This window comes from Pezoporus wallicus, unplaced genomic scaffold (genome assembly GCF_028554395.1).
Source record: "Pezoporus wallicus isolate ANWC-B61680 ecotype Strahan unplaced genomic scaffold, APGP_CSIRO_Pwel_v1 contig_4901, whole genome shotgun sequence".
NCBI lineage: Eukaryota > Metazoa > Chordata > Aves > Psittaciformes > Psittacidae > Pezoporus > Pezoporus wallicus.
The window spans coordinates 5,269,712-5,284,491 of NW_026640354.1; the positions used below are offsets into that span (position 1 = coordinate 5,269,712).

General features: G+C 40.8%; 1 protein-coding gene across 1 annotated transcript in view; it reads left to right on the top strand.

Moving 5' to 3' along the window:
- The window catches only part of EYS (eyes shut homolog), a gene marked incomplete at its 3' end in the record, with an annotated part of 771,151 nt that overhangs the window by 354,204 nt on the left and 402,167 nt on the right, over positions 1–14,780 (top strand). Inside the window, exons 26-27 of the mRNA XM_057418821.1 lie at positions 6,427–6,598; positions 7,658–7,736. Of these exons, the coding sequence (XP_057274804.1) occupies positions 6,427–6,598; positions 7,658–7,736 (251 nt within the window). The remainder of the gene's footprint in view (positions 1–6,426; positions 6,599–7,657; positions 7,737–14,780) is intronic.

Below are 14,780 nucleotides of genomic sequence, written 5' to 3' on the forward strand. Positions count from 1 at the left end.
AACTGTGAGAGTTTTAAAAAAAGTAAGTAAGTAACTTGAAGGACCCACCACTGTTTAAAACTTCCTCCTTTCCTGTGCTGAAATACTTAGCGGATAAAGTCTAGTATCTGATTTTTCACCTTATTAGGTATATTACAGCTTGTAAAAACTCAGTTGTATGTTGAGGGGATGTGTTCCTGAGGGAAGAAATGCAAAAACATTGCAATTTTGTTTTAACAGAAGGCTAAGAATAAATGCCTAGTGGTCAGAAGAGGGAGATTCTAGGTGGGATCTGAAGTTGGTGAGAAAAATCCTTAAAAAAGGTAATTTCGTGTTTGGATTTACAGTTAGAAAGATGAAAGTCTTGATGGAAGGTGTGACAATCTCTAGATTAGGATGCTAGTGTGGAATTGTGCAAATGAGCTCCAATTAATGAAGTAGGTTGAACATAAAACAAGCATTGGAAGAGGCTGTTGAGTTTTTATCAAGGTAAGACACGGACTAATCCTCCCTGTGAATGGATGATTTGAAAGAGCAAGAGAATAGTTGTCTCCTTTGTATCTTACTGATACTGTTACTACTCCATACTCTTGTTTACTCATATCTATGGCATTTCCTTGCCTTCCACAGCATTCTTGACATGCAGCGGAGCCCCCAGGTTACCGTTACTATCAATAATCACTCAAAAGTGGGACATGTGAGGTACTTTTCATAGAATCATAGGACCATAGAATCAGAATCATAGAATAGTTTGGGTTGGAAAGGACCTTAAGATCATCTAATTCCAAACCCCCTGCCATGGGCAGGGACACCTCACACTAAACTATGTCACCCAAGGCTCTGTCTAGCCCGGCCTTGAACACTGCCAGGAATGGAGCATTCGCAGCTTCCTTAGGCAACCCATTCCAGTGCCTCACCACCCTCACAATAAAGAACTTCTTCCTAATGTCAAATCTAAACTTCCCCTGTTTAAGTTTGAACCCATTACCCTTTGTCCTACCACTAGAACCCCTAATGAAGAGTCCCTCTCCAGCATCCTTATAGGCCCCCTTCAGATACTAGAAGGATTTTCCCTTTGATGTATGAATGCATTGTTTCTAGCATGGTAAGTACAATCTGTAAAGCAGAGCTGCAAGAGGTGTCTTCATCACAGTAACACATTTGGCACAGTCAGAGCTATAAAACAATTTACAGGTGAAATTTTAAGTGCTAGTTCTGTGGTATTAGAATCTGTCTTTTACACCAGCTTTGCAGAATGCTTTATTATAATGATTACAATGCAGCAAGATTCTTTTTATTAGAAGTTTTCATACTTTGCACAAGAATTGAAAAAGGAGGCAGGTTTCAAGATAAATGACAGCCACATTGGAAGAGAATGACAGGCTGTCTAGGTTGCAGTCATAAATGATTGCTAGCTTTTTTGTGTCTATAATGTGAGAAATTACAAAGTACGTTTTTCTTTTGGAAGTAATTTAAATGAAAATGTTTATAGAATAGCTCTGTTCAGTATGTTTTTATTATTTAAAATAGTCTGGTTCATAAATAATCCAGTGTTGTTCATTCCTACTGCTACCTTTCACTGCTGCTGTCTTCTGTCCTCTGCATAGGTCTAATAGATCCACTGAAGGAAATCAACCTGAGATCAAATCATGTTAAAGTTTAAAAAATAATATATTGCTACAAAGATAGTAATAATTAGTTCAGCACTAAAGCAGTAGCAGATTCCAAAATCACCCAATGAAATTTGATTTGACTGTAATCAACCCAGCTTGTCTGAGGTACCTAAAATGGCTGCAGCCTTTCATTTGAAGAGGTTGACATATATTGGCATGTTGATTCTGAAAGACAGATTTAAGGGTTAAAATAATCATAATACTTAATCTACTGAGAAAGGAAAAGTTATAGTTGCTTTAGATGATTAACATCCTGTAATCAAATAGATTCTGCTTTACATTCCTGATCGATTCTTATTTATACTACATTGAATACATTTTTACCTGAACAACTCAATGAATGAAAACCCACCTTACAATTGGAGAGCTTTAAAAACAGGAATCATTGAAGCATTTCTTTAAGAAAACATTCAGAATTAACAAATTGTGTAAAAATATGCAGTGTCCATTATATAAAGAGATTTTCCCTTTTTATAACTTGAAGAATTAAACTAGATATGACAACATATTTAATAGAGTAAAAGAGAACATGACTGTAAAATGCCATAGAATTGTTTGAAAATTAAATTAACAGGTTGTTTCCATTTAAGTGCCCAAACATTTGCTTGGGGCAGGGGGAAGAGTGGTTAATTCAGTAAAATTCTGAACAAAGTGCCAAACTACAGCTAGTCATACATATTTTTAATGCAAAGAAATGGTTCGTTCTTATGGAGTTTATAGAGAACTAAAATTAGTGAAAACTAACTTTATTCCTAGTATCAGCTGCAAGCAGCATGATCCATGTAATGCAGCTTACTCCACAATTTCTAAATCTAAAGTTTCTTTTTTTGTGTTGTATATATGAGTTTTTGGAATATTAGCTTGAGTCCTGAAATAATGTTTCCTTAAATAAGTTTTTTTTTCTCAGCCTCAGTTCTCCCACACCTTATTGTTCAGCAAGAACATATCACTGTAGTCTTCCTTTATTTCTGTCCAAGTACTGTGAAATCCTGTACATCAACTTTCAAGGCAGTCTTTGCTTACGACAATGTTTAATGTCAGAAAGGGTCTTTATTCTCCAGGTGTATCTGAAATACAGGAACCAAAATTCATGAAGTAATGTTCAGGCAGGGAAAAACATTTGGGAGATAGAGAACTGCAAGTTTGTGTTTAGCTTCTTTAAAAAAACCAGATATTGTGAGATGTAATTGATTCCACCAAGAAAGATTGAATCTGAGGGAAAGAACAGAAATGCCTTGCAATGATATCTCCATAATCTGCCCTTAATAGGAAAGCTTTAGCAGTGTTAAGTCAAAATCTTTTAGTCCTGTCAGCTGACATGGTTCAAACTCAGCTGGTAATTCAGTACCACACAGCTGTTTGTTCACCCCTCACTCCCTCTTCTCCAGACAGGATAGAGAGGAGTATCAAAAGAACGTAAACCCACAGGCTGAGATAAGAACTGTTTAGTAACCTAAGGTAAAGTAAAATATAGAGATAATTGAAAGTGTACCAACAATAAAAATACTGATAAAACCAGGAAATAACAAAAAAATGAGATGAAAGCTCAGAACATACAAGTGATGCAAAATGCAATTACTCACAACTTGCTGACAGATAAGCAGCCCAACCAAACCATCGATCGGTCCGTTCTGGGTAACTTCCCCCAGTTTATATACTGGGCATGATGTGCTGTGGTATTGATTACCCCTTTGGCTTGTTTGGGTCAGGTGTCCTGTCTCTGCTCCATCCCAGCTTTTTGTGCCCCTCCTCACTGGCAGAGCATGAGAGACTGAAAAGATTGATTTAGAGTAAGTACTAAGCAACAACTAAAACATTGGTGTATTATCAGCATTGTTCTCAGACTAAACTGAAACCACAGCACTGCACCAGCTACTAGGAAAAAAAATGACATAACATAAAGTAAGATGAGAAATATCTGACTTAAAAATCTGGAAAACACTAGAACTTTTTTAAAATAATTATGCTTTCATATATATATCACTATCAAAAGCAAATTACTAAATTTGAACTGAGAACCTTTAACTCTTAAAATACAGATTTGCATTTCCTAAGTAACCCGCGTGATTTACTAGGAAAGTGACTTTTAAAAAGTAACTCGTATGGGTTTAGTGAGAGTACATAATAAAGCCAGCAGCAGTCTGTGTACATTAATGCTACTCATTTAATTAATATGTCTTCTCACTAATTTAATAATTTTAAATTAGCAGAACTTCTTAGGAGAGCAGATTATTTTAGTGGAAAGCTAATACCCTTTCTAGTCAGTATCATTGGAAAGGTAGGAATGAAAGCATGATTGAGTGAAAATGTAGCGGGTTATGAAAGCAAAGCTTGGAATTATTATTTTGCTGAAAAAAAAACCAAACCAAAACCTCAGGACTATCACATTTTAACACTCTCAGGTTTTGCTAAATGGACCAGGAAGATCAAAATATCTGTAATCATGGAATGACCTTGTTTTTTATGATCATGTGTAATAGAGATGCCCTCACCATTCAGATACAAGAAAAATAATCACTTCCAGAATTGCAAGTAAAGTGAGCTTGAAGTATGTTCTTGTGTAGTACTTTTGGCCTGCCAATGCATTTGAAGCATTCCTTGATAAGAGCAATTAAGAATTTTCTTTCCTAATGCTGACTTACAAGAATTGCCTTTTTGATAGTTTGATCTTCTATAATGGGCAGATGAACTTGTCTTCTGTCATCTTGAATGTAGTTTTTGGTAATATATTAACAAAACATCTGTTTCTGAAAGTTTTAAGTTCTTATATCTAGTGATATAAGACAACAGTGATGCAGAGAGTGTGATGCTAAATGAGAACATCCAAGGAGCACAATTGATCAGAGCTGTTTGCCAAATGCTTGCATGGTACGGGGGATTTAACAAGGATAAACAGGTTTCAGAACTGCCTTCTAATTTGTACCAATGGATGGTTTAGCGTAGTGCAACTACCACTGTGCCAAGATCTGATCAAATACAGAATCACATGGCAGCCCCCTGGGCTCATTTTCCTGGGAGTACTTGCCAAGTCCAATCCCTTGTCATGCACTTTCCACTAGAGCTTGACCTCTAGGGCTGCTGGGGCTAAGGCCACATGAGTCAGCACAGAATCTTAGATGTTTTATCTTTAAATCTGTTAATCTTTACTAGGTAAAAACATTTCCCACAATCTTAAAGCAGTTCTATGTGTAGCATGTTAATAGATTTGTTGCAAACATCTGTTTTTTATCTTTGGCTATATATTCGCACATGGACTAGACAAAGATTATGGTATCTCTGTAATTCTTGCTATGAATTCCTTTAAAAAGGTGTCAGTAGTCAGGTGGATAGCAATGATAAAAGGCTATAGGAACTTTTCATTTACTATAAACATGTGTGTATAAAACACATGGTTTTGAATTGAGACTGCAGTACTTAAGTGCTTCATTTTTGTTGTGAAATGGAGAGCTAGAGGAACTAGTGTAACTTCTGGCTTCTGGACACTTTGTCTGCTCCAGAGGAGGACCTGTCATCTTCAGCATTGTTTTTATCTCCTCCACACCTCCCCTGGCCCACACACCTGAAAAAATCAGGAGAATGTTCTTGCATTATATACTGTTTTTTCCTTTTTTTTGGGGGGGGGGACTTACCCATAGCTACATTTCTCCATAGTAGTTTTTGTGAGACTATATTTTGGGTTTGTGCTGAAAACAGTTGATAACACATCATTGTTGTAGGTACTTCTGAGCAGTGCTCCTACATTGTCAAGTCCTTTTCTGCTTCTCACACTGCCCCACAAAAAGTAGGCTGAGGGTGCTCTGGTAGCTGGGAGGGACATAGAGAGGACAGTTGACCTCAACTGTCCAAAGGGACTTCCTGTTCCATATGGTAGCGTGCTCATCAATGAAAGCTGTGGGGAAGAAAAAGGAAGAGAAGGTACTTTATGTGTGATGGAGCCCTGCATTCCTGGGGATGGCTGAATACCTGCCTGCTGGTAGGAAGCAGTGAATGAATTCCTTGTTTTGCTTTGCGTGTGTGGCCTTTGCTTTATCTGTTAAACTCTCTTTATCTCAACCTACCAGTTTTCTCACTTTTAGCCTTTTGTTCCTCTCACCCATCCCATGGTGAGGTGGAAAAAAGCAGCTGTGTGGGGCTTAGCTGCCTATGAGGCAGTGGGCAGTAGCTGCCTGCAAAGAGACCTATGAACGTGTTGGTTGTCAATTAGTATTTTCTAAAGTACTTTGAGATGTTTAGGTGAAAGATGAGTGGCGCTTATTTGTAGGAAAATTACAAGAAGAAAAGTGCATCACCATATCTCTCATAATGAATGTCTTAAAAAAGATTTCAAAGAATTTTGTGTATTGAATTTTCATTTTATTTTGATAAAATAAGTTTTAACCATTAGATCACCACCAAAACACACATAATTTTAATTCTCTATTTCTCTTATTGGAAACCTGCACTTTTCATCTTTCTAATAACTGTGTAAAGAAGCACTAGCTACTAGGAACAAAAATAACTGTTACAGCTGAAACCAGGATGCTCTTGAAATTTCAGATTCTCCATTTAACTATCTTGCTTGCAAGCTGACCATCAAAGCTTTCTTGCCTTGCCAAATTACAGATGTTATCATTGTAATGTATTGCAGTATAACCATTATTTTTGGCATTTGCAGCTATAGGTAATTCTAGTGGGATATTCTTTATTGATGAATATAGTGAACTATGTAAACAATAAATAAACTGGTTTGAATTTAGATTTTAAAGCTTATTCATATCTTCTTTTTTTTGCACAGGTGATAGATGTGAAGTAAATATAGATGAATGTATGTCTACTCCTTGCCTCAACAATGGAAGTTGCATTGATGATATCAGTTTTTATAAGTGCCACTGTAGAAGAGGTTTCATTGGAACAAACTGCGAGATCAATGTTAATGAATGTTTGCCAGATCCTTGTCTTCATGGAAGGTGGCTATCTTCATTTAACTGTTACCATCTCCAAGATAATGTACCTAACTAGCAATATTTAAAATTTAGTGATACGGGAAGGTTGATATATATACTCTTAATTATGTTCTATAAAATAAGAGTACTAGCAACTTAAAGATGATAGATGTTGCTTGCTTAAACTAATGTAATACACTGTTTTATTATCTCAGTTTCTCTTTCTTTTTTGTTCATTAGCATAAACCAATTAGTTAGAGTTTAATATATGTAAAAACAAAGCTGTTACATGCCAAGAGATTGAAATGGGAAGACATCTTTGAATATGGCAATCAGAATCCTTATAAAATTCCTCAGCACCCATAACATATGCATTTAAGCCCCATTATTAAAACTTAGTGCTATGGATTTCAGTACGTTACCTGGAGTAATACTCACCTGGAGTATTGTGTGTAGTTCTGGTGTCCTCAACATAAAAAGGACATGGAACTGTTGGAACAAGTCCAGAGAAGGGCCACAAGGATGATCAGGGCACTGGAGCGCCTCCCGTATGAAGAGAGGCTGAGGAAGAGAAGGCTGTTCAGCCTGGAGAAGAGAAGGCTGCATGGAGACCTCCTAGCAGCCTTCCAGTATCGGAAGGGGGTCTATAGGGATGCTGGAGAGGGACTCTTCATTAGAGACTGTAGTGATAGGACAAGGGGTAACGGGTTAAAACTTAAACAGGGGAAGTTTAGGTTGGTTATAAGGAGGAAATTCTTTCCTGTTAGGGTGGTGAGGCACTGGAATGGGTTGCCCAGGGAGGTTGTGAATGCTCCATCCCTAGCAGTGTTCAAGACCAGGTTGGACGAAGCCTTGGGTGACATGGTTTAGTGTGAGGTGATATGATTTAGCATAAGGTGTCCCTGCCCATGGCAGGGGGGTTGGAACTAGATGATCTTAAGGTCCTTTCCAACCCTAACTGTTGTATGATTCTATGATTCTATGATACATCAGACCATTTTTTGAAAATGTATGGAATGATACTACTAATGCTGAATCTAGAATTACATAGCTTCATCTGAATAACACTATTTTATATTTCAGATGTATAGATCTCATTGATGGATATCAATGCTCTTGTGAATCAGGATGGACCAGCTCAAGATGTGAGATAAATATTAATGTATGTCTTCAAATTTTATTTTCGTCTTACGGGAAAGGGTAATATGCTGCTTGAAACTCATTTTTTCATTTAAGTAACTTCTGAACCCGTCAGTTTATTGAAAATGCATGACAAATCCAATCGTTTCAAATCATCTGAAAAGTTCATTATTTATTACTTACATGAAATGCTTTAGAAAAAACAGTTGAGAAAATGTTTAAAAGTGGAGTGTGAGTGAGAAATGTGAAAAGCCACAGCAAGATAAGCCAGCGTTACCTGAAAGTCATTCATCCCTCATGAATGACATAACTACCTAATTTACATTGCAAGCACCATTTGCTGTAGCTTAATTGTATGTTTGAATAGTAAAACTCAAGGTGCAATGTGCTGCAGTGAAAGTAGGCATGACTAGTGTTTAAATTTTCAAAATCCAAGTAACTGTAGAATTCTATGATACAGAATGGTAGCATACAAGATACACTGCCCACTTCCTCCTCTTAAATTTAGGAATATTTTTGCTTTATCATGGTGAATGGCAATGTATAAGAAGGCATCTGTATATGTGAGTCTGTGCCATGAAGATTCCTGTGGTCAGCAAACCAAATTGTAGAAGATGACATCTGGTATAACAAGGAACAGCCTTTACAATGTTGGCCACACTTTGGGGGAAGTATTGAATTTGTTTGGACTTTTTCAGATTTTGTGCCAAAAAGTTTAATAAGATCTTGGGATATGTTCCTTTCAAATGTATTTGCTTTCATGAGAATATCTGGCTTGAGATCTGCTTCCCTTTGTGCTATCTGGCTTCAATTATTGTGCTTCTGAATTGTCAAAAGCACATTCCAAAATGTTATCTAAACTTCTTTTTAACTTATGTATGCATGTAAGAACCTTTCATGATTTTTATATATAGTTAAAAGTATTAAAAATGCTTCAGAGCTATAACTTTTCTTTTGAAAATGTATTACAGTCTCGCACAAGGAGTAAACCTAGCTGGAATATTATCTTCCAACTACCTTTACAGAAAGAAAATGTCAGAAAATAAGTAATTCAGCTCAAAAGTGTACGCATCATGATATGATACTGCGAATTTGTATGATTATCAGCTGTTGGCAATGCTAATACAAAATACTTTTGAGTAATATTTTGTCTAGCAACATCCAGCATTTACACTTTACTCCATTTTAAGAGAATGAGAGATTAAATGATCTGTAGACAACTGCATAAAATCATATTCAAAAGATAACCATATTTCATGCTGAAGTGTTTGAAAATGCATAGATTAGAAACTCATAGAAAGAAACAGTATACATATATATTTGACCGATAACTCTGTCAGACTTTGCTGTCCTGCAGGGGGCTAATGAGGAAAGGCACTCGAGCCAGAAACAGCCAGCTGATGCCCTGGTAAAGTGTTCAAGACCAGGTTGGACGAGGCCTTGGGTGATATGATTTAGCATAAGGTGTCCCTGCCCCTGGCAGGGGGGTTGGAACTAGATGATCTTAAGGTCCTTTCCAACCCTAACGATTCTATGATTCTATGGCTATATTTTTTGATACTCATGCTATTTGCATGCAGTGCAATTCCCAGATTAGGCTGTAATGCAGGTGTCATACTTTTAAAGGCTCTAACACTGCATTCATCCTGCTCAGTCAGATATCATGCCTATGTAAGTCTTACAGTGATTAACAGGGCTGTCTGACTGTGTACGTGTGTGCACATCTGAATAATCACAGTAGGCTCATGCTCTATAATTGTTTTGCTCTAGACTAATATCAGCAAGTCCCATTGTTTAAAAGAATAATCAGGAATCAATCCAGGTAAATGTACTTCAATATCTTCTTCCCTTGAAGATAAATATCTTCGTATTAAGGGTGTTGTGGTTTAAACAAAGTCAGCCACACACTTTCTACTAGCCCCCTCTTTTTCTTTCTTTCCCCTTCCTCCACGCCTCCTTCCCATTGCTCCCGGAAAGATGGGGAGGAGAATCAAAAGAATGTAACTCCCACGGGGTGAGATAAGAACAGTCCAGTAACTAAGGTATAACAGAAATCACTACTGCGACCACCAATAATAATAATGGTAAGAGAAATAACAAGGGAAGAGAATACAATACCACCTACTGAAACAAGACCAACCAAGAAGAAAGTGCCCTTCCAGGTAACTCCCAGCTACCCCCCAGGCATGACGTGCTGTGATATGGAATACCTCTCTGGCTAGTTTGGGTCAGGTGTCCCATCTCTGCTTCCTCCCATCTTCCCCTCCTCCCTGGCAGAGCATGAGACTCACAAAGTCCTATGGCCAGTCTAAACATTTGAACAGTAACTGAAAATATCGGTGTTATCAGCTCTGTTCCCAGGCCGAAAGTCAAAACATAGTGCTGCACCAGCTATTAAGAAGGAGAAAAAATGACTGCTACTGCTAAACCCAGGACAGTATCCACCCCTTATTCCATACCATTCATGTCATGCTCAGATCCCCTCAATATCCCATCACTCTTACGTATATACATCCACATACACACACAGAGAGAAAAAGATCATTTCTTAGTGCATGGACCAATCCCTATAATGCTGCTGAGTCCATTCAGCCCATGATGTCAGGTTCCATCTCTTGTAACAATCTTTCAGGGCAGGAAAGGCTGTGTGCAGTGTTGGATCGCTGCCTGCTGATGCTGATCGTTCCTTTACTGCAGATCGTCTGGTTCTACCAAAGTTCATTCTCTGTTGGGATGATGGCTGGAGGGAAGTCAGGGCCAGTCGCTGGTGACCTGGAGACATCTAGTTGATGGGCTATAAAAGCATTACACAGCAGGCAACGGCATACAATTGAGTTCACTGGCTGTTTTCCCCTAAAATCAAATCCCCTTGAGGTATACATCGGACTTCCCCATCTTCCCGCATTACCCACCAAGTATATCCAGGTCCCTGAGCAAAAGCAATCCCATGAGTGGGTTTGCCTTTACCTGAAGCAGGAATAACCCAGACTGTCTTCCCCAGCAAATGCTTTATGTGCACCACAGGAACTTTGTCCCCCTCTACAATATGTAAAAGTTCTGACTGGGCTGGGCCAGCCCTGTTGGCAGATCCTCTGGTGTTGACCAACCAGGTGGCCTTTGGTAAGTGTGTATCCCAGTGCTTGAAAGTTCCCCCACCCATTGCTCTCAGTGTAGTTTTTAACAGCTCATTGTACCATTTTGATTTTCCCAGAGGCTGGTGCATAGTAGGGGATGTGATATACCCACTCAATGCCATGTTCTTTGGCCCAAGTGTCTATAAAGTTATTCCAGAAATGAGTCCCATTGTCTGACTCAATTCTCTCTGGGGTGCCGTGTTGCCACAAAATCTGTTTCTCAAGGCCCAGGATAGTGTTCCGGGCAGTGGCATGGGGCACAGCGTATGTTTCCAGCCACCCGGTGGTTGCTTCCGCCATGGTAAGCACATGGCGCTTGCCTTGGCGGGTTGGTGGGAGTATGATATAATCAATCTGCCAGGCCTCCCCATATTTGTACTTCAGCCATCGTCCTCCGTACCAAAGAGGCTTTAACCGTTTAGCTTGTTTAATTGCAGCACATGTTTCACACTCATGAATAACCTGGGCAATAGTGTCCATTGTTAAGTCCACCCCTCGATCACGAGCCCATCTATATGTTGCATCTCTGCCCTGATGGCCTGAAGTGTCATGGGCCCACCGGGCCAAAAATAATTCACCTTTATGTTGCCAATCTAAGTCCATCTGAGCCACTTCAATCTTAGCCGCTTTATCCACTTGTTGGCTGTTCTGGTGTTCCTCAGTGGCCCGACTCTTGGGTACATGACGTACCTTCACCACCAGGTTCTGCACCCTGGCAGCAATATCTTTCCACAGTGCAGCAGCCCAGATGGGTTTACCTCTGCGTTGCCAGTTGCTCTGCTTCCATTGCTTCAACCACCCCCACAGGGCATTTGCCACCATCCATGAGTCAGTATAGAGAGAAAGTACTGGCCACTTTTCTCGTTCAGCAATGTCCAGGGCCAGCTGGATGGCTTTCACCTCAGCAAACTGACTCGATTCACCCTCTCCTTCAGCAGTTTCTGCAACTTGTCGTCCAGGACTCCATACAGCTGCCTTCCATCTCCGATGCTTTCCCACAATACAGCAGGACCCATCAGAAACAAGGCATACTGTTTTTCACTTTCTGACAGTTTATTATATGGTGGGGCCTCTTCAGTACGCATCACCTCCTCTTCTGGTGATACTCCAAAATCTTTGCCCTCTGGCCAGTCCATGATGACTTCTAGAATGCCTGGATGACTGGGATTTCCTATTCGAGTTCGTTGTGTAATGAGTGCAGCCCATTTACTCCATATAGCATCAGTTGCATGATGTGTAGAGGAGACCCTGCCTTTGAACATCCAGCGCAGCACGGGCAACCAGGGTGCCAGGAGGAGCTGTGCTTCAGTGCCAATCACTTCCGAAGCAGCTCGAACCCCTTCATAGGCTGCCCGTATCTCTTTCTCAGTTGGGGTATAGCTGGCCTCAGATCTTTTGCATTCCTGACTCCAAAAGCCAAGGGGTCGACCTCAAGTCTCCCCTGGAGCTTTCTGCCAGAGGCTCCAGGTAGGACCGTTCTCCCCAGCTGCAGTGTACAGTACATTTTTTACATCTGGCCCGGTCCGGACTGGTCCAAGGGCTACTGCATGAACTATCTCACGTTTAATTTGCTCAAAGGCTTGTTGTTGCTCAGCGCCCCATTTAAAATCATTCTTCTTCCAGGTCACATGATAGAGAGGGCTTACAATCAAACTGTAATTTGGGATGTGCACTCTCCAGAACCCCACAGCACCCAAGAAAGCTTGCATTTCTTTCTTATTAGTTGGTGGAGACATTGCTGTTATCTTGTTGATCACATCTGTGGGGATCTGTATACGTCCATCTTGCCATTTTATTCCCAAAAATTGAATCTCCTGTGCAGGTCCCTTGACCTTACTCCGTTTTATGGCAAAACCGTCTCTCAGCAGGATTTGGATTATTTTCCTCCCTTTCTCAAACACTTCTTCCACTGTATCACCCAACGCAATAATGTCATCTATGTATTGCAGGTATTCTGGAGCTTGCCCCTGTTCCAGTGCAGTCTGGATCAGTCCATGGCAAATGGTAGGGCTGTGTTTCCACCCCTGGGACAGTTGGTTCCAAGTGTACTGGACACCCCTCTGAGTAAAAGCAAACTGTGGCCTGCACTCTGCTGCCAAAGGAATTGAGAAAAATGCATTGGCAATATCAATCGTGGCCTACCACTTGCATGCCTTTGACACTAGTTCATACTGAAGTTCTAGCATGTCCAGTACAGCAGCACTCAATGGTGGTGTGACTTCATTCAGGCCACGATAATCTTCTGTTAGTCTTCACTCTCTGTTAGACTTCCACACTGGCCATATGGGGCTACTAAAGGATGAGTGGGACCTACTGATCACTCCCTGATTCTCCAGTCTACGGATCAGCTGATGGATGGGAATCAGGGAGTCTCGGTTCAGGCAAAATTGCCGCCAGATCACTGTTGTGGTCGCAATTGGCACTTGCTCTTCTTTGACCTTCAGCAACCCCACAACAGAAGTATCCTCTGAGAGACCAGGCAAGGTGAACAGCTGCTCAATTTCCTCAGTCTCCAAAGCAGCAATACCAAAAGCCCATCAGTCCCCTTTTGAGTCTTTGAAGTACCCTCTCTTGAAGTAGTCTGTGTCAAGGATGAATGGAGCCTCTGGACCAGTCATCATTCCCTCCCAGTCAGGCTGATTTCAGCCTCCAGCACAGTCAACTCTTGGGATCCTCCTGTCACTCCAGAAATATGGATAGGTTCCACCCCTTGACAGCTTGATGGCATCAGGGTACACTGTGCACCGGTATCTACTAGAGCCTTATACTTCTGTGGGACTGATGTGCCAGGCCATCTGATCCACACAGTCCAGTAAATCTGATTGTCCCCTACCTCCACCTGGCTGGAGGCAGGGCCCCTCTAATAGTCATCACAACATTGGACACTTAAGTCTTGTTGAAAGGGATTATTCTTCGTTATCACAGGAGCTGGAGTAAAATCAGCTCTTCCGCTCCATCTGGGAAACTGTTCACCAGAGACTGAAGCCGTAGCTCTCATGGGATGATCAATCTTGGCCCTTGCCCCCCTCTTCAATTCACCCACCCATTACTCCAAAGCTGAAGTAGGTTTTCCATCCCACTTTGTCATGTCTTCTCTGTGATCCTGCAGGTAAAACCATAGCGTGGCCCGTGGCATATACCTTCTATATTTTCTCTCTCGAACAATAGGGCACCTTTTGTTAATAGCTGAGATGTGTGTTGGTACACGTGAGGAGCTGGATAAATCAGATAGATCGTCCCTCAATTGTTTGAGATCCTGGGACAGTTTTTCCACAGCTGAGATGATGGAAGGGGTGAGATTGTCTTCAAACTCTCAGAGTTTATGAACTCTTAGTGGTACTATGTCATTCCAGGCCCAGCAGAGAGGAGTGAGGAAAGTGTACGGAAAAAAAAAACAGCAGACACCAAAGTCAGTGAAGAAGGAGAGGGTAAAGGTGCTCTAGGTGTTGGAGCAGAGATTCCCCTACAGCTCGTGGAGAGAACCATGGTGGTTCATGTATTTCCCTGTAATCCATGGAGAGGACTATGCCAGACCCACGTTGCAGCCCATGGAGGACCCTACGCCACATGTGGCTATGCCCTAAAAGAACTGCAGTCCATGGAGTTCTTATACAGGAGCAGGCTCCAAGCAGGACCTGTGGGAGGGACCTACACATGAACAGGGGAAAAGTGTGATAGGGAAGGAGCAGCATAGAGGATTTGTTATGGACTGACTACAAACCCCATTCCCCACCCACCCTCCACTGCTCAGGGTGAAAGGAGAAAGCAGAAGAGTTGGGAATGGAGTGGTGAACTTGAGCCTGGGACGAAGTGGGGGTGGTTCCAGATTTTTGTTTTTTACTGTCCAAAAGTCAGTTTCTAATTGACAATAACTTAATATTCCTCAATCTGAGTCTGTTTTGCTGGTGAGAGTAATTTTTAAGTGATCTCTG